This window comes from Prinia subflava, chromosome 1, assembly GCF_021018805.1.
Source record: "Prinia subflava isolate CZ2003 ecotype Zambia chromosome 1, Cam_Psub_1.2, whole genome shotgun sequence".
NCBI lineage: Eukaryota > Metazoa > Chordata > Aves > Passeriformes > Cisticolidae > Prinia > Prinia subflava.
In genome coordinates, this window is record NC_086247.1 from 112,965,041 (window position 1) to 112,985,400 (window position 20,360).

Below are 20,360 nucleotides of genomic sequence, written 5' to 3' on the forward strand. Positions count from 1 at the left end.
ATATTCATGTGCAGCAGCTTAAGATCTGGCTCCTAATTTTTTAATAGAAACCATTCCGATATGGAATTCACCACCTGAGTTTCAGAGAAGTGTGTTAATGCCAAGAAACTAAAAATAACAAGTAAACAAAAGTGTTTTTCAAAGTCTTAGGTATAAAAGCCTCACAATTCAAGGATACCCCATAAATAGAAGAAAATGCAATAACATCTCTGATATATCCCTACTACCCTCCTGAAATACCTGGAAAAATGCCACTTTTAATGAGGGGCAGGAATGCATTTTAGACCCAGTCCTGTTACAAACATGTTCCATCCCATTACAAGATGTTTGCTCTCCTACTTCCCTTTTGCAAATATCTGAAGTTCTAAATTTGATTTTTATATTATAAAATTAACTATGTCTGATATGGCTTTCAATAAATAGATAATAATGCAAATAGAGTTTGGCTGAATGGAGAAATTAAGTTCCTGATGTTCAGGGATGAACAATTATTACATGGATGATCCCAAGCAAGAAATTTCTGGTTTTGATAACCCAAAGCTAAACTACAAATTCATATTCACTTGAACACACTAACACAAATTCCTTATGTGGGTAACTGCTGTTTTGCACTGACATTAATTGATTAAATGCTCCATATATCATTCAAAATAATTCCAGAAAATCACACCTTGCCCCTTTACTCTATGCAAAATAATGTCAATTGCTTGTGTGTAGGACATGACATGAGAGTATCTTTTTCAAAGGAGATAATTCCTATTGAACCTGTTCATGAACTTGTGGGCTTGTCTAAAATCTTTATGGGAATGTGTCATTCTTATCTAATATTTTGCTGTGAAGAACGTTAAAACGAAATTTTAGCTGGTGCTTTGTTAACCAGTTAGTCAGTAGGCATACCTGGGAACGGAACTCTTCCAAGACTCATATGTCTCCTTTTTTCAGCCTCACTACACTGCTGAGTTATTACAAAATAAGTAGCTTTTTTTTTTTTTTCTTCTTTTTTTCTGTTTTGTTTTCCTCCAAGCATTTGGCAACTCTTGTCTTCATTCTGGTGCCAAACAACTACCAACATCCAAACCTCACACTTTCTGCTCCACAGAACTGGTGCTTTCTGATCAACTCTTCCTGTCATAATAGAATTCTATGGCACAATAGAATCCTACGGTGATTATCAAAACAGCTTTTGGAGCTATGGGATAGATTATCTGACAACAGGTTTACTCAGTTTTGGTTATTGTAGGGTGTAGAGGAAGATGAGTATGAAAAATGCTGGAATTGTAACCAGTTTATGTTCTTTCTCCTCACTGGATCTATGACAAGAAAGAAGAACAAACTCCTGAGCCATGCCCACTTTTAAAAATCTACCCATAGTTTGAGATTGTCTATAACTGATTGAATGGGGGAAAAAAAGTATAATAATAAATAACACAACATTAACAAAAGCTGAGCTTCTCCATTTATTTTTTTTTTGCGATGGGAATCTGCAAAAGTTTGGCACTGGGATCAAAATAAAAGCCATCACTAGTTGAGTATGATTTATATTAATGAAAAATTATAAAACAATATATAAAAAATTAACAAGAAGCCGTGCACCTCAAATTTAACATAATTTTGAGTTGTGGGGACACCATAGTGTCTTATTCTTACACTGTCCTTCTCGTCTGCCCCAAACTTTCATGAGGAAGTTCGCAGGTATGCAAAACCTGTTGACTTTGACAGGGCTGTTAATGAAGCATGAAGTTATTCAAAACTGTACATAGCTAAAGGCAGTAGCTATTCAAGAGTTATCTACTTTATGCTATTATGTTTCAGCCAAAATTTTGGGTCACTACTGACCATGAATGGACCAGACAGGGGAATCAGAGGGCCCAGAGCAAAGTTTGTAGAAGCCCAGGTCAAGCACACCTCACCTGAAGACTAAAACTAGATGTGCTATCACAAGACATCTTAGAAATCTGCTTAATTCTTCACAAGTGTTCCAGATGCAGTTTACTGCAATCTGCTGTTCTCTTTTTAGGTTCACCACTTGTACTGCAACATGATTTAGGGCCTAACCTTGATATTACAGATTTAATTCACAGATGTGGGTAACTACAGATAGGACAGAGATGGAAAGCTCCTCAGGGCAGGAATCTTGGGTTTCACAGCAGAACTTTAAGCTCATAGTATATTATAAATTAAGATATGAAGAATACTGCAAGCCACAGACCCCCAAAACCTATCTAAGGCTATCTTGGTAGAAGCAGGGTAAGATTTATAAAGTGTCATTTTTAAAGTGAGTCAAACAACGTGGGCAGTCAGTGCTGGAGGAACGAGTGCTTTTCAGTCCAACTGCTCCCAGCCACGGGCTAAACTCCGCTCCTAGCAGAAACTCACGCGAAGCCCACGTCTCGGTATCCAAGCGCAGCTCCCGGCAGCAGCGGGCTCTGTGGCCACGCACGGGCCCTCTCCCGGGGAGCCTCCCGAGGCACCTTCCAGCCCCCGCGCCGCGGCCGTGCGGGACAGCCGGTCCGGCCGCAGGGCGCTGCGGGGGCGCCGAGGGCCGCGGCTGCTCCGGCCCGGCCCGCGCAGGGCCGGCTCCAGGTGCGGGAGCATCAGCTGCGGACAGGGCCTGCAGCCCTCCCCCGGCCACCGAGCCAGCTCCCCAGATGCCCTCTGCGGGCTCCTCCGGCCCGAGCAGATCCTGCTGATTGCCTGCCAAATCCTCTCCTTCCTTGCCCCTGTTCCCTCCAGGAAGGGAACTCAGCTTTGGCCGCGAAACCTCGAGATTCTCAGTCCTTTCTTCTCCGCTTACTCTCGCGCAGGGCCATCAACAAACACGCTCACCCCTCCTGAAATGCTTCCAGCCTCAAAACTTTCTTAGCAACCGTGTCCCCCGCCCGGCTGTCCCTCGCCGCCCGCCCCCCTCGCCTGCCCTCCGGCCGCGGAGCTGTCAAGCGGCAGCGCGGGCCGGCGCGCACTTACCCCGCAGCAGAGCGGGCACCGAGCTGCCCATGAGCACGCAGAGGGAAAGGCGCAGCAGCAGCCGCCGCAGGCTCCTCGGCAGCCGGGCACTCATCGCGGAGCCGGATCGGCGCGGCCGGCGGGGCGCGGGCGGGGCGCGGGGGCGGCGGGGAGGCCGCGGCGGCGGCGGCGGGGCTGGCGGGGAGCGGGGCTGCGCCGCTCCGCTGCTCGGGACCGCGGGTGACTCACTGAAACTTCACTTCGGCGCTGCAGGGGAAACAGGAAATCTTAAACTTCGCAAACAGCTGGGCAGGACTTTCTTACTCTTACAGTAGTTCCTTCTCCCCCTTCCCACAGTCACCCCCTCCCCTGCTCTCGCCCTTTTTCTTTCCTTTTTCTTCTTTTTTTTTTTTTTTTTCCTTTTAACATGAAACCTCACCCAGCTCGGTGTCAATCATCTGCCAGAGGCCAGCCCCTCTCAGGTCTGGCTCTCCCACCACAAGCGCGTCGGGGCCAGCCCCGACGTGCAGCCCGGATCCCTCCGCCTGCCTCCCTCCGAGGCGGGGACCGGGCACAGGCACCCGCCCGGAGCTGCACCGTGGCTTGCGAGGAGGCTCTAGGTCGGCAGGAAACCGCCAGCTCGGAGGACTCCCTCTCCCTGGGAGTTAAAAAGGACCCGGTCTTGTCATTTGGGACATGGGGACTTTGCAGAGCTCCTCCTCGCATCCGTACCCCTGACCTTAGCGATGCTGCTGCAGCAGCCCGTTTCCTCCTCTGCAGAACTTGTGTCGGAAAGAAGGACTCAACCCCAGATGAACTAAAGCAGGGAGCAGGGGAGGTTGAAGTCAGGGTAATAGCAGGAAATATTCGCACGGACCAGCTGTGCGCTCAGCTTGCAGATGCTGAAGCTGACTGGGACAACTTGTCACCTGCTGCTTATTTTGCTCCCAAATAGGCTGGTTGTGCACTACTTTGCCTCAAATGTTGTGTATGTGACACAAATGAAGTTTGTCTACATCCCTCTCCAAAGGAACTTCTACTAGAGATTTTGCCTTCTCTGCAAGGGGGAAGTTGCACCTAGGATTCCAAGAGCAGGACCACACGAGTGATTCTTTCATGGCCCAGTCAGAGATTGTAAGAACCACTCAGTTTTGAACCAGAATAAGGCTTGAGCTCTCTGCCAGTATAAATCCAACCACTGCATAGCCAGCAGTTGTATTGAGACCCGTTTTCAGCTCACAGTCTTCCTTTCTCTCTGAGTTGAATGGCTGGGCATTGATTGAAGGGTAAACTGATGCACATGGGGATAATTTGAGGGCAATTGTTCCAACCTTGTTGATTTGCTTTTGTCTCCATTACAACACTAGTTAGAGATACAGATCTGGGTATTTCAGAAAAAGGGCTAAGCCCTCAGGGGGAATATATGTAATTGTGCTCTGAATGTTCCAGATCACCTCTGAATTTGGAAATGTTTGCATAAAGAATTTAATTGGCCTGTAACATTTTTTAAAAATCATTGTGATTTTATATAAATTTGGTTTTAAGCACTCCCAAAATGCATCTTTTTGCCTTGAAGTCTAAGTTTATGGTACAAAGTCTCATAAACCTCTCCAAGAACATTTTCCTCTCCCTCACCCCCTTTTTAATATAGTCAAGATTCACTCAAACAGGTGTCAGTCACCATTTTCCAGAGGTAAGAAAAGTTGCAGACTCCTGTTTGAGCACAGACTGGAGTATTCTTATCAGTTCCTGTGCACAGCTCTGTGCTAGAAGGTGACTGAAGTTTCCAGTATCCACTTCAACAAAAGCATTTCTCAACCCCCACAAGTATATACTGTGTGCTGTGCACTGCTCTCTCCTTGGAGCTGTCAAGTTGCAGGTGACAAAGAGTTGCTGTTTGCTTAGAAAGTTGGCTGTGTGTGCTGAACTCTCCTGTTAGTTTTTGGTGACTACCTTCCATCTTGAAAAATAAGCTTAAAAGCAAATAAGTACAGATTTAATATTCCTATTCAAACCTGTCACGATCCAGGCATGACTTGGCACGCCTGACGTTGTCTCAATTGCATCTCTCTCCCTCACATGAGTGCTATGGCTCCTCTCCAGTGTGGGCATATTCTGCCCAGTCTCTCATTGTGGTTCTGGCAGTAGGTGAGGGGCTTGCAGGACATGAAGGCTTTGGGAAGGTCTGTACTCAGGTTTCCAATAGCCTCAAATCCTTGAGTGCAGCCAGGCATCACAGCCCCTTCCCTCACATGAGGTGATACAGCACCCCTTACCCAGCAAGTGAGGACCTCAGGAATTTGACATTTCCCTGTAAGCACTGCCATTATTTTCACAGATACAGCATGCAGTGAGGACTGTGCTACAGCTGAGCTTTGGATGTTCAGAGAACTATGAGGGTGAGAGGTGTTACTAGAAAGCTTTTGTGTGGAAGGAAAATCTTACCTGGATGTCCACAGGGGAAAAGTAATCTCTTTGTCACCAATAGCCTGTGTGGAAGTTTAAGCAAAGCTAGCTTTGGTTCACAGATTTATCCCAGACAGCCTTATTAGTGAAAACTCATATTTTGCCTCTTTGAGTACTATAAACCTCCCTGTTAAGGGCCCAAATGCAGCTTAATCAGGACTCCCTGAACAACCAAAATATATGAAACAAGACTAAGCTGGTAATTTCTTTCCATTTCCTTGTTCATAGCTCCCAGTTCCCTGTTTTCAGATAGCAATTTCTTCTAGATTGAAACTGAGTATTTAACCTCAGCCTGACTGAGGCAGAGAAGGAGTGCTCTTCAAAGAGCGGGAGATTAAAGATGTAAATAATAATCTCCAGCCTGACAGGGTAAGGGAAGACAGCTACTTTCAGTTCCTCACTTAGAAAGGCAAAATATCAAAGCACTGAATATTATGTTTTCTTTCTGAGCCTTTGAAATATATACCCAGAACACAAACAATTTAGTGCCTCTTGTATCTCAGGGCCTATTAGTGAAAACACGCTAACTGCTCCTTGCTGCAGGTTTTAAGTACAGCTTTTAAAACAGGCCATAAAACTACCAAATATAAATGCTCTCTCTTCGTCATTCTATTTTCTATCTTTCAGTATCATATTTCTGTCAAAATCCCATGTGAACTACAGAATTATCCTCATAGAAAACACTTTCAAGCTTCTACAAAACATGCATTGTTACTGAAAACTGTTGTTTCACTGTACTTAACATATGCTCAACTTAAAACCATTCTGCTCACAGTCACAAACTGCTGATGTGCACAATAAAGTAGTTATTTTGATTAGTTTACTAACTCCAGTGTTGCTTTATTTAAGAATCCCAGAACAAGATAGTTCCCAGATGCAGAATTAAGTAAAGGCCTATACAGTTCCTCTAGCACAATGTAATATTCATGGCTGTGTAGAGCTGACATGTGGTGTAGGGTGAGACATCTCAACTTACTTTAGCTGCCTAAAAGTTAACCTAAAAGTTCCAGAGGATGGCTGAGAAAACCTGTCACCTTTCTCACCATCTAACGGAGCAGTCCTGTTTGTTTGGCTGTGATGGGATAGTCCCAGATCAGAGTCAAGAACCAAAGGATGGAGGATAAATGCTGGATGAACAGAACTGCCATTATGGTGGCAGCAGGTTATTAGGTCACCCACATTTCCTTGGTCATCCAAGGAGGGAAAGGAGTCTAGATATTTTTAATATGTTCTAAACACAATGAGCTGATGATAGGGAGCATAATTAGCCCAGACATCTGCTTGTTAGGAATCTGATGTTAGATGACATGAATCCTAAAGGAAATGCTCTTTGAACTGTGTACATTACTTAAAGTAAGCTACAAGATGCTTTACCCACTGGCAGTCATTGGAGTTAATGCCTGTGATTTTTGTTTGGAATGATACAAGGCAGCCAGGTACATAGTATGCTGATATTGCCTTACTGAAACTATTAATGTAGTAATTGGAATAAGTAGCTTGACCCAAATAAAAACACTGATAACTCTGAACAAGTTTTCTCATGACTACTTTCAAAATAAAAATAGGAAATCTGCTTTAAAAACTGACATAGCCCATTTTGATGTTTTTGTTGTGATACAGATTGGGTTTTCTGTTGAAGCAGACTATTAGTTTTGAATTTTTTTTGTCCTCACCATGTTACATATTTAAAAAAAAAGGGCATGGGAACAACCTATGACACTTTGATTTTACTACAGTTAGGCAAGAGGTTTGTTTTTCTGAGAAATTTTGGCATTTCAGTTCAAATCAAAGTCAAATTTTGTAAGCCTGTATTATTTGAAACTTCAAACCTCTGTTGGCTGCAGCACTCTGTTCACAAAACTGACATTTGCCTGGTAATTTTCAAATTGAGGGTGCTTGGCATGGAGTATCAGCCTTTCAGCATCCTTGATAAAAGCTCTGCCTGTCTTGTGTATCATTGGCTGAAAAACACATTGTCCTCTTCGGAGCAGTGTGAAACTGTTGTTCCCTGTATCACCATTTGAATCAGATTTCTCTCTTAATTTAGGTTATCAGAGAGCACAGAATTACAGCTACTGTTAAATGCAGTTTTTTTCTTTTGTATAATCACTGGTTTCCACTTGTTATTGATAATTTGCACCATTATGAGAACGCACGCAGCCTCAAGCAAGGACATTTAGAAAAGGTTACATTCATTGTAAAATGTTTTGAAAAACTTATAAAATATGTTTGGACTTAACACAGCATTATGCTTATCTCATAGATATAATCAAATTAAAACATCTGTTGTGTGTAATCATCCGTCAGAAAAAGGAAATCAGCTTGTTATCAACTCCTGCATACATCACAGGCAACAAGAATAATGTTACCTTCAAGATTTATCTTAGTAAAGCTTTCTGCACAAATCTCCTGAATGACACTTATCAAAATAAGGTTTTGAAATACTATTTGAATTAGCACTAGATTCTCAGGGCACTGCTGTTCACATGATCTCTCACTTTTAGCTATAATGCAAATCAAGCATTTCTAAGCCTCACTGAGTTGGCTTGCTCTGTGTTTACTGTGGATGTGTAAATACCCTGCAACAGTGAAAGCAGAACTACATTGGCGTCAGAAGAGATATCTTTCTGCAGTGCTTCTGGCAGGAAACACCATTAATCTCACCACACAACCTTTAAAATTAAAACTTCCATCCTTTTTTTCCAAAAGCAAAGGACATTTGGAGACTTTATACTGTTTTCTGCAGCTTCTACGATGACAATCTGAGCTGGCGGGAAACTTGCACTCTTCCATGAGTGTGTTGTATTTTTGTGTGGAATCTTTTACATGTACAAAGAACTTGTAAAACTAAGTCTAGATGATGTGGCATTTTTAAAAGGCATAGAAACAAATTATTACACATATGTTCTCTGTATAATTTAGATTGCTCAAAAATATGGTTACCCATGGAACCTGTCTTCCTAACCATATAATTTGTAGTATTTACTATCATCAAACCTTTTTTTTATAGGCTCTTCATTAGAAAGAATTTGAACATTGGATGCCAAGCCTCAGAAAATATCTGAAACTATCAAAGAGCATCAGTAGTATAATACAGAGGCCCTTCTGTTTCATTTTTTCCCACAGGAACAAAAGGGAGTTGTGAATCTATCATAAAATATATCCCTAAATCTAATCTGAAGGAATCTCAATACTTCAACCACAAAGCCCCAGAACTGAGGAAGGCATCCTCCCACCCCACCGAACAGAAGATCATGTCTGTGCTGCTCAGGAATGCAGCACGCTGATGATGTTAAACTAGCTCATTTGACCGTGATCTTTAAACAAATTTATTTGCGATAGCACAGCTGTTCCTCTCAGGAAGGAAATGCACGGTTCCATAATTTTTATCTGCAAGGCAATTTTATGATCTGCGGTCACAGGAGGTGGCTACTGTGCTTTAGAGGTCAAAAGCAAGCAGTTCAGAAGGATCCAGAATGCCTTGGGAGTTGGATATTGTTCCAACAGAGCTGACCCCATAACAAATGAGCTAACTGTGGCTTGCAAGTAACTTAGCTAATAAAATTCACTTTTGCTATTTCCCTCTTCTGTAACTAAGATCTTCATCAAACTAGCCTCCAAGCCCCATTTTCAGGCTGTGAACACACATCTTTCAACTGGTGTGATGTCTCTCCAGCTGGAAGATGCTCTCTATGCAGTCCTACCAGCCTTGAATGTGGGCAAGCATTACCAGTCACATCTCAGGCCAGAGTGGCCAGGCTACCACCAGTGGTTTCAATTCCTGGCTGCAGCAGTCTAATACTGTGACTGAAATCCAGTGAAAATGGCACTGTGCTCACCTCAGACTCTCAGATGTGAAGATCACCTACTCTGTCTGGTAAGCTGGAACAAACTTTGGGGCATTAAGGACCTCTGCAAGGATGAGGCAAAGATTGTTAAACCACAGCTTCAGTGATACTCAACATTCCCTGCATCACTAGAACAACACAGGGGCTATCAGAGAAAGCTTTAATGCAACTTGCATCTGTTTTGTTACCTTTTCCAATATTAAAGTCTTCTAGATAGTCCTTAACTGAGAATTAAATGCTTTGAAGTTAATAAAAGATTCATGACTGACTCCACTGTCTATGTAGAAATAACACTGTATTTTCTGTCAATTTGGCAATTCTGGAGTGTCAATTTCCCAAGTTCTATGCCCAGATATTGACCTCAGTGAAAGAACAAATGCACATTGCTGGTTCAAAGTCAGTTTTCCCCTCCGCAAAAATGTGTACATTTCTTGCTCAGCTTTGCCCTGTCTGTAAGAACATTTCTGTCTTTGGAGAAAGCGTTTGGTAGTTCTCCTGCCAACTACAAATGGAGATACAATTGACAACAACGAAGGACCAGAGTGTGAGTGAATATTTGATGCCTCTTCACATGCTTTGAAGTATAGATAAGGAGGCATCTTGTCCAGTGCTACCATAGTTTGATCTCTTAAATCATGCAGCAGTTGGAGCCTTCCTGTCCTGAGGGACCTCTGCCAATCTTATATACAAAAAAAAAAAGCTCAGATATTGAGGAATTTGTAGGCTTTATGGTGAGTAAAATAAGACAGCCAGGCAGCAGAGTGGGATGTTGTGCAGACAATTGTAGAGATGCTCCTTAGTGAGTGTGAATATCCTGTTGAAATCAGACTGAATTTTCTGAAGAACTTTTATAGTCCTTGCTATTTGATGTATGCATTTGCTTGCCATAAATATCAGCCTGGTTTTCATCTCTACCTTTCTTTGATAACTTTTTAGTGTGATTCAGAAATAAGAAAAGATTAAAAAATCAACTTAAATAATCTCCACCACAAATGAAAAATAATTTACAGCTGTCTGCATGAAATTGCTCTTGTATGATTTCAATGTTTTTCCTTTAAAGGGAATTCTGAATTCTGTTCTGAATTGGCATGTCTTTCTTAATTTTGTTGCCGGTTTTTGCCTCCATTCTTTGGGTTCCTTTCTCCCATTTCTCCTATTCTCTATTAAACTTTTCCTTTGTTACTTTCAGTGAATTTGTTCTGAGTGTTATAATCCGTCCCCACTGACATTTCCTCTGGGTGTCAAATACAGACTACTATTTAAAAATTTTAATTTTTTAACATCTTTGCTGTTACTGCTATATCAAACTATGGTAATGTTAGACTTACAAACTGCTTTTTCAAAAGTGTCTTTGCTTGTGTGTGCACATTAACATTTAATCAAAAAAAAAAATCATGACTATTAGTTTTGCAATTAGCAACTACCACACTCAGTTAATTAAACAGTGGTAACACCTCTGGGCCTCATATAGTGTTTTTTTAGTTAAAGCCCTGAATAAAGGGCACAGGGATATGAGAGTGGCATAACTTGCTTCACAGCTCACTTATTTGCCCTCTTAACCACAATAAAGAGTCCCAGCCCAGGCTGGTCTCCATTTCATTACCACCCTTAAAAATTTCTAGGTATTTTCAGATGTGCTGATAAGCTGATATGCAAAGTCCTGTAAAAACACCATGGCAGGAGGTCCCACCTTTACCAGCAGTGCAATTGAATATGTGCGTGTGGTGCTGGCGGCTGAACTGGGCTTGGTGTAGCAGAATGAGCTTGGCCTCCGGTACAGAACCTGTTTCCCCTCCTGTCTGATCTGCTTATGGATCCAAGTGGCATGTTGGGGAGTACAGTTCTATTTTCACTGTAGAAGGTGTCTAATTTGCAGTGATAACAGGAACAGAGCCACGAGAGTGCTGGCTGTCTGCTGGTGCTGCCCCACAGTTTGCCTGTCTGTGAGCTCTTCCACCTTTTCCAGGGACCCGATAATTTGCGCAGTGGGTGCTGTGCTGTGATCCACTCCCACACTTGTTTGACACTCACTCCTGAAAGATGCAGAGGGGAGTAGAGTAGGCTAACTTACGCACCCAGATGCACGTTACCAGAGCCTATGTTGACTGCAGTGAAGATCTATCTTCTGTGTAACTAAATGGGAAGCTAAAACACCAGCAGACTTGTACCATAACCCAGAGCTGTAGCAGGATTCTTCAGTCTCAGAGTATCTCCTCTCTGTTCTCCCTTCCCCTCTGCCATGAATGCATTCTCTCACTTGCTCCTTCCCGTTCCTGAGTCCTCTCTCACAGCCTCCCTGCAGATATTTCTATTTCCTCTGAGCTCCTGACAGCTACCACTGCCTGCTCAGCCCACCCAGCACACTGCATGGCTTGCTAGGCAGCAGCCCCCAGGGCTGGCATGGTTTGACATAGTTGTTGTGCCCTTCAAAGAAATGCTGGGCTACATGCCTTTGTTTATCCTGTGTGGGTCACACTCCAGGGCTCTTGTGAAAGATTTTACATGGCATTTCCTGTGAAGTTTCTTAAACCCAACAAAGATTCAAGGAAAAATGCAATCTGAAATACCTAATAGGTCACTGTTAATTTATTTCTTTACTTAGCTGCGTGGGCAAGAGAATTTAAAAGGCAACAAGGATTTTTAGCACTTCAATGGTGTGATTGAAGTTTGCTGGTGTCACAGTCATATAGTCAATAATGATTGGCAAGGCAGTTCTCATCTCTGAATTTCTACCCATAAAAAGTAAGAGTAAGTGCTGTCTTGGACTCTTTAAGAACTAGCTATTCTTAAACTTAGAACTTGCTTATTGATTAGTTTTGATCTTGTTCATCCTTTTGAGTGTTGGTGATAACAATAAGAGCCTGTCAGGGAACAAATTTACACAGATGGTTCAAGTATTGTTCCTTCCTTTGCCCACTCTAAGCCAGACATGGTTGTCAGCCCTATCATTTAGAACACAGGCTCCAAAATTCTCCAGTCCTACAGAACATGCCCTGGAAGTCACAATTCCTTCCATGTGCCATGACAAATGGTGCCAACTGCAGTTATATGGCATGATGCTTGGAGCATGGAGCCAAGCTCCATTGCCTTCCTTTTTTCTGCTCATTGTACACCCATGTCAAGGCAAAGGAAGCCACACCTTTGAAGGAGTTTCACTGGCAACTAGAAGGCAGGCTGGTCATGGAGGTGATGAAGGGAGCAATTTTCCTCAAACTCCTAGTGAAGCAAACATATATGTAACTTAACCTTCCACTGGAGGTAATCACTAGAGGAAGAGGAAGACGAGTCACTTTCTTCACTGCTAATTTTTGTACAAGGATTTTTTCAGGGTTGGTGGTTTTTTTTGTTTTTTTGCTTGGGTTTTTTGGGTTTCTTTTGTTGGTGTTTTTTGTTTTTTGGGGGTTTTTTTGCATTGGAATAAACCACTCAAGGTGCAAATTATCACAGTTGCACCATTCATGACCACAGCCTCTTCCTCTCTTCAGGGTGCCATAAAAGTTTTCTAAGAAACAGAGGAAACCTGATAATTCTTATACATGGAGAGATACACTGCTTCTGATGAAGTGCTCAAAGGTTCTCAGCTGGCATGCATGAAGAAAGAGGCTCCTGGGAAGCATGGGTAAATTTCTTTTCTCATGAGTGAACACTATGACCTAAAAAAATAATTGCTTTGCCTACAGCATTGAATGGGTTTTTAAACAAGGAAGTACATTTATTCTTATTTCTGTTAACTTTTGTGTACGGGACATGAACGGACAAAGTGAGGATAACTCATAACTCTGTGGACATGTTTTTTTCTGTGCAATATGCAGGTAATAACTACTGCCCCACAGTGTGGATAGGATTTATCTGTTAGGATTTATAAGGCAGAATTCACTTCACAAGCGTAAAACACCATATATGATATAAGTACTTCATAATTCTAACGTTTTCTCTACACGGCCTTTCAGGTGCAAACACTCCTCTCCAGTGTTCGTGTTGATGACTCTTAATAAGACATCTGTAGCATCAAAAGGGATCTGTCCAAGGCTTGCTAATCTCACCACTTACTACTTGTAGCTGAATACCAATCCTAGACTAGCAACGTGAGCTTCCAGGTGTGAAAGAAGTGGTGACAAGCGAGAACTGCAGGTGTTGACAGAGCGTGCAAGCCAATATGTGATAAGCGGGAACCAGTGTGAACTTTGGTTTCAAAGACTAACACACATTCTGCAAAGGCAGCATTTACAGCCCTTGACAGGAATTAGAGGTTGTTTTGCAGCACCCACAGAATAACCTTCTGCTATTGCTCTACAAAGGGTAGAGCTCTCAGCTTTTGCAAAGCAGTTTGCTGTAGGTGCTTCTTTGTGGGCTCACCCCTGCTGTGCTGGGGCTCTTGTTGGCAGGGAGCTATGCTGTTCAGAGCATGCTGCTGCTGCTGGGGGCTTTCTGCCTCCTTCTGCCTCCTTCTGCAGCAGCCAGCCATTTCTGGCCTTCACCTGCACCATCAGGAGATGGGCCCCACGTTGTAAAGTCTGAATCTAGACCCAAACACATTTTTCTTCAGAATTCACAGGAGATCTTATCCTAGGTTTGGGCTTGCTCCTTTCAGATCAAAGACCAGATGCAAAACTTCTATTCCAACCAAAACTGCCTCCAAGTTTTGGGGTCTGGGGTTGCAGCTCTGTTTTAGCTCCATTTCTGGCTAATTTAGAAAACTCTGTATGTAGAAAATTTAGGGGCAGAAATTTGTTTCATTGAAGTCAGTAGAGTCTTGCTTTCTTGACACCGATTAACAAAGGACACTTAGGTCATCTAGGTATGATTTATACTAACTAGAATATTCAGAAATTTTTCCTACAGGCCTAACATTTGGTTGCAAATCAGCCACCCTAGGTCTGCAAAATTCTCCATTTTGTGACCTCATTTTATTATATTACATGCATAAACATCTCTTTTTAGTATTATCTCAAGAAACGTGTCCAAAAGACAGTCCTTGTTTAGTCTTATTCCTCCCAATCGTTGCTGCTGCAGGGGTGGGTTGTTTCCTCTAAGAGATTAGTGCAGAGATAGGATAACAGGACAGAGTGGACTACCAAGCCATTCCAAGGAAATGATTGTTACATTCCTGCCATTGTATAAAAGCCCAGGTTGGGGCTGGGTAGGTGGGAGATGATGGTGCACTGGTGGCTCAGAACACCCATTGGCCAGAGGAAAGGACAGCGCTGTAAGCACAGCACAGCACAGCATGCCCCAGGGTCATACTTGAGTCTCTGGAACAGCTTTTGCTCTTAGCTCTTTGTTGCAAAGGGTTTTGGCAAACATTTCGCTCCAGGAAAAAGAGTCTTTCTAAAGCGTATGTTATTAGTTATCTTTGTTTGTTTGTTTGTAACAAAATTAAAATTGAATGGGTTGTGCTCACTGAGCAGCACAGAAACAGCAGTTGGCTGGAAATGAAATGAGCTCGAGTTGAAAACTCTCATCTTCTGATACACTGGCAATTTCCTTGTAAAAGTGTGATAAAGTTTATTTGTATAAACAGTTGCCTCTCCAGCAGTGCACAAAGAAACCCTGTCAGTAGCAGGGGGTGGCTGTGGTCACAGCTAAGCAGTCTCAGTGACCTTACATTACTAACCTAGCACTGCATTACTCCTGGGCTCCTGTCAGCCTCTCAAACACACCAGCAGGTTCAGTGCAATCTCTGTGTGAAACTTCATTGTGCTGGATGAAGGAAATCTTCGTGTATCTGAATTTCATTTCAGCTGATAATGACAGCTGTTTTTTAAGTGCTTGGAAAACCAGCAAGAGCAAAAAGACTCTATCAGATGTTAAAGGTCAGAACAGAGCCCTGGGAAAATGTACAGTTACAGCAGCACCTGTCATGTCAAGCTACTATTCATGTAGGTTAGACCGTGTAAGGAAGGAAAGAGGAATAAATTCCTGTGGTTGTTTACGGTCCCATCTCAGCTCTGTTACTGCCCTTACCATATGAGCACAGGCAAAGAGATTTCAGATTTCCCGTAAAGTAATTTAGGGCAAAATCATTCCTCAATGGAATTATTTTAAATAGTTGTTGAAGAGACTGCCAAGGGAAATGAGAGAAAAAGTGCCACCCCTTTCTAACTGGGTGGAAAGAAGTTCCTGGAGAGCAGTGGGGTAAGAATTCATGCGTAGCATAGTCTCGTGGTATTGTATAGTATTTTGTGTGATTGCTGTGACAGCAAACCTACCTACAATGGTTTCACAGAAAGCAATTTTTACTGGGGAGACTTATAAAACAATGCATCACAAGTGACAAGAAGCAGCTCCTCAAGGCCTACCAGTGTACACACAGGCATTTTTGCAACAGTGCCACCTGGCCTTCCCTTGGAGGAGGACAGTGCAGCACACATTCCCCTTGTTCAGGTGGAGCACAACACAAAGGCCTTGTCTAAAGCTGACTCATATTTGTAATGGAGTTAATGTTCAAGTTCAAACACTTTTGCAAAATAGTTAGCACAGGTGACTGGATCTACCACTTAGCTGTGGCCAAAAATAAAATATAGGCAGTCAAATTCAAAGGAGTCCAACCTTTTCCTTGAACAAACGGTGATATTCTCAGAAGTTCTTGATTTGTAATCAGAACCAATTAGATGAAATCAGTGACAGAGAGATCTGTGGATTTATTTACCTTTGTTAATGTCAAGCAACATTGGACAATCAGGACTCAGTGTGAATCATCTGGAAAGGATGAAGGCATTAGTGTTTCTTTTGCTCACCTAACAAGGTCCTGCTTTTAATATTAAAGCAAAATTGTAAACACTTCCCCAGGGGCTATAATTATTTTACTGCTATTTACTCGGAGAGCTTTTCTAATTTCTAATGTGACTGTTCCTAAACTACAAGTCTTACTGGGTAATAAGAACTCTTTTTATGCTGGAAGCTTAAACAATTCATATTGCTCAGCTGATCAGGAATGTTGTTTTTCTTCAGTGTGAGCTGTAGCCACTAGATCCATGTATTCATTTTTTGTGACACCCCTGAGAAATGACTCCACTGTGTTACTGCTCCACAAAGGAAGGAAAAGAGGGAAGCAGCCAATATAGCAGCATTCCCTGAAGTGAGGAAGTTGCACAAGGAACATTCTTTATGATATTCCTAAGAGGATCTGCTGGGTAAACCAGCTAAGTTCCATATTCCCCAGGAGTTCTCATTCATGACATTAGAAAGGACTAAGATTTGGAGAAGTCTTCTCAGAAAATCTAAAGAAATACATGCTTTCTAAGCTTTGAAAGAGAATGGCATTTCATTCCCTGAGCCTGTTCTGTTAAAATGTTTCAAAAATATTTAGAATTTTCACAAGTGTTTGTCTTGCTGGATTTACTCCCATTCCTATTTCCCAGTTTGCCACTAAAATGATCAAATGAAGGAATAATTAGAAAAACACTCAATTTTAATTTTAGACTACTCTGATGAATAATAATAACAATTTGAACAATAACAATAAAAATGTAATCTTCAATAATGAAAAATTATTATTAAAGGAAATATCCAATCTATTTTTTTATTACCTTTTTGGGTCTTAAGAGCACTTGCAATAATTATGGTGATTGCCTTAGGTCCCTAAAGAAAGGTGGTAGTGGTAGAGAGTCGTGTGTTAAGTTAAATGCAAGGCTAAAATGAATTATTTGAATTAAACCAATGTTGTTTCTCCATGGACACTGTTAGACAGCTTTACTCCTGGTTTATGTTGCCAGAGATTAATTCAGCTGGGAAGAATAAGACTGAGATGTCTCCATTAATTATGCTCATCTAGAGAAAATACCAGGAAAAAAATCATATGTAACAAATGACCAGAAGCTTAAGAGGGATGCTTGTGAAATGACACACATTCTTTTGAAAATTGGAGAGATGACTTATCATTGGAAAAAAAAAAAAAAAAAAAAGCCTGGTCCAGATGGTGGTAGAGTCTGCATTTCTTTATGTCTTCAGGCTGAGAAAATGTTTTGCAACTAAAGTTATTGGACTAAGTCAGAATTAAAGAAAACATGGGTCAGACTAAGTTAACCGATAGTATATTCTGATGTAAATTAAAGGTATCTCCAAAAAAGTATGAAAATCATAGGAAAAATGTGGGCTTTTAGCTCCAGCTGCTTCTTCTCACTGGCTACGGGCTCAGGACAGAACACTTCTCTAATCCATGGCAACTAGAAAAGTGAGATCCTTAAGCTTTTTTGTTTTGAACTAATCTGTCCTTCTCTCTGAGCTTCTTTGCCGTTTCTACCAAGATCTTTTTACATGGATAAATTTGGATTTCTTGTAGAAGTTCCTCCATGCATGGTAGAAATGAAGAGCTGTGGTTTCAGATTCATGGGGTCTGCTTGGGGCAAACATCCCTGCCTTCAGTCTGACAGGAACGTGGAAATTGATGCTGAATAATTTGTGTGAATTTTATTAACTGTACATCAAATGCCTTGTCTATACACTCTGGGGTGCCCATTTTCCCTAGCAATAGTCACTGTGAATGGGAAAATGGCTCTTCCCATGAGTGGCTTCCACCAGTAACATCTGTGTTGGATGTTTCTGCCTGCCTACCCAGTATTGCTGTGAGAATGGCAGTTTCAAATGATTATTCCTCCCTTTTCCTGCAGTTATTATATACAGCAGATAGAGTAAATCATTCATTTCATTATAGAATCACAGAACATCCTAGGATGGAAGGGGCCTCCAAAGATCATCTAGCCCAACTTGCTGAATGCACACAGCCAAGAGGCAGGCTCTGTTCCCAAAATATCGACAATCATGCATAAATACGTATTTTCTCTGCAGCCTTTTTTCTTCTCCTCTGTGAACTAGTTGCATTCATCAGATGTGCAGTTTAGGCTGTGAAGTTGTCCCAAAGCCCAGCAAGGATTTGTTTGGCCAGTGTATGTCTCTTAAACAGCAATGAATGCAGCCAGAATGGTGGTGGAAAAGGAAATCAGGAAAGAACTTTGTAGACACACAACTGCTCTCTAGCCATATGAAAAACCAAGACAACAACCCGTGCAAAATTTGTTCAAATGAACTTTTAATCTTCTTCTCCTTAAAAATACACGTTAGCCACAGATTTATATCCGGCTTTGTGTCATGAATTCCAGTCGGGTCTGCTGCTCTGTTTAATTCAAAGCAGCAGCCCGTTTCCCAGCTGGTGCTTCACAACTTAGGATCAAGCACATCTCTGAGGCCTGAGTATGGTCCGTACAACTAGGTAAAACATATGGCCATTGACCTCTTAGCTCTGTAAGGTATTCTAAAATGAAAAAGGTTGTAGGCAAGCCAGTTTGCCCATGAGTTCTCCTTGTGACAGGTATACTGACTCAAGGGTGATTTATATTTTCAAGACCAAAAACATTTTTCCTATGGAATTTACTTTTTCAAGCCTTTTGGCCTCAATGCAGTAATGGTCTGTGTTATCCTCACTTTCACTTAAGCTGTCTGTGTCAACCTTTACTATACCACTTTTCCAAAAAAACCCCATGCATTTTGATGGAGTATTCCTTTCAGTTTAATTTACTTCTATTCACATTCTTTACTATCATGAAAACCACCTTTTTTACAGTGGTTTAACCTGTATACCCTTGTATTTAGTCACTTGTCAAAATAAATATTAAACTGTTTCACTGTTTTAAAAGCAGTTTCTAAATACAACCTCCTTCCACCTTCCTGTGTTTTCATTCTGAATGAAACTGATTTACTTGACTAATTCCAACATTTTTGTTGTTACATAAGAAATACACTGTCTTAACAACCTCAAATTGAGTATGAAGCAGCAGAGAACTTGTCAGGATTTAAGCAGAAACAAATTCTGTTCCATGCGAATGAATTGCACAGACTGACTTTTGCACTCAGAAGGTCTTGCTCATGGAATTCTAGAATTCAAATTTTTTTAAACCCCAGAGTATTTGAAAAGACCTCCCTTCAAATAAATGTAACTGAAGCTGGAAAGATCCTGAAGGTTAAAAAAAAAAAAAAAGCTACTAAGCCTTAAATCCTAAACAGAACAAGGCACTACCTGAATTTCTTCCTCACAACATCAAAAGCAATAGTAAAGTCCTTGGTTGCCTCTGCATATGGTCTGAGGGATCAAGATTTACTAAGCTATGGGATGCTTTTGGGATGTTGGTTTGGTTTTGTTTTGTTTTGAGGGGGTAAACAGAAGAGGAGATTATAGAATAAAAACAGCTGTTGAATTGTGTCATATGTGGTTATAAGCTCCTTTCCTCACCCACCCAATCACACAGGGAAAACACCAATCTTTTCATCAAGATTATCAGAATCCAGAAGAGCATTCCACAGCAGCATCACCTTGGCAAGAGGTACAGGCATCACAAAGCAAAACTAGATTGATTTTGCAAATAGTCCTCCCACGTTTTTTCCTGAACTCTGTGATCTAAAGCACATCAGAAGTACCCAGTTTACTCTGACATTTCTTCAATTCCTTTGAAAATTATGGCCAAGGCTGTAAGGAGGTACTGAGAGAAAGCGGAAGCCTGCTGAGGGACTTGAGTTCAGACATTCGGTGCTAAAAGCACCGTACATTATGGAAAAAGTCAGCAGTTACTTTCTGGATCTATTCACAGGTTTTGGATTCTACTTCTGTTACAAGAGTTCAGGATGGAGGTGACAACTGCATGAATCACTGGGACGACATGTCCATCCACAAGGAAATGATGGAGTTTCCTAGTGAGCTGAAAGCGAGAGAGCGTATTTCTGGAAATTGCCGCAAATTTGATCATGTCTAATGAGGAGTCAGCCATAACTTTGATGAATAAAGGCTATATATCTTTCAGGAAAGGTGGTGACAGTGTTTTGGCCAGCTCTTCAAAGTGTTTTTCCTTTCAGCCAGACACACTTCAGTCTTGCCTGGGTTCGGCCTGAGCTGACTGTGCTTCATCTACACACTTCCCTGTGGGTATTTTGGCATGGTACCACTGGTGGTGGTTGCATTGCTCAACAGGAGGTGTACAGGAGGACAGAGAAGACAATTTAAGTTTGTGTGGACACAGTAACTGTGAGATAACTTATATTAAGGCAGAATTCTCTTCTAGATATTTCACTAACACCTCAGCAACACCAACAGCCTCACCATGCACTCTGAGCACT

The 20,360-nt window shown here is 41.7% G+C and overlaps 1 protein-coding gene and 1 long non-coding RNA gene across 3 annotated transcripts in view; one reads left to right on the top strand and one right to left on the bottom strand.

The window, feature by feature from the left end:
* The window catches only part of TGFBR2 (transforming growth factor beta receptor 2), a 60,701-nt gene extending 57,092 nt beyond the window's left edge, over positions 1–3,609 (bottom strand). The window contains exons 1-2 of the mRNA XM_063408712.1: positions 3,383–3,609; positions 2,965–3,210 (exon numbers count right to left, since the gene is read on the bottom strand). Of these exons, the coding sequence (XP_063264782.1) occupies positions 2,965–3,058 (94 nt within the window). The 5' untranslated portion in view covers positions 3,059–3,210; positions 3,383–3,609. The remainder of the gene's footprint in view (positions 1–2,964; positions 3,211–3,382) is intronic.
* LOC134556320 (uncharacterized) overlaps positions 1–20,035 on the top strand; it is a 34,109-nt gene extending 14,074 nt beyond the window's left edge. The window contains exon 3 of one of the 2 annotated variants that reach the window (XR_010081648.1): positions 19,838–20,035. This is a non-coding gene — a long non-coding RNA (uncharacterized LOC134556320). Of the gene's footprint in view, positions 1–12,742; positions 13,847–19,837 lie in introns of those variants that run through there. The other variant, XR_010081646.1, reaches the window with a different exon arrangement.
* The last annotated feature ends 325 nt before the right edge of the window (positions 20,036–20,360 follow it).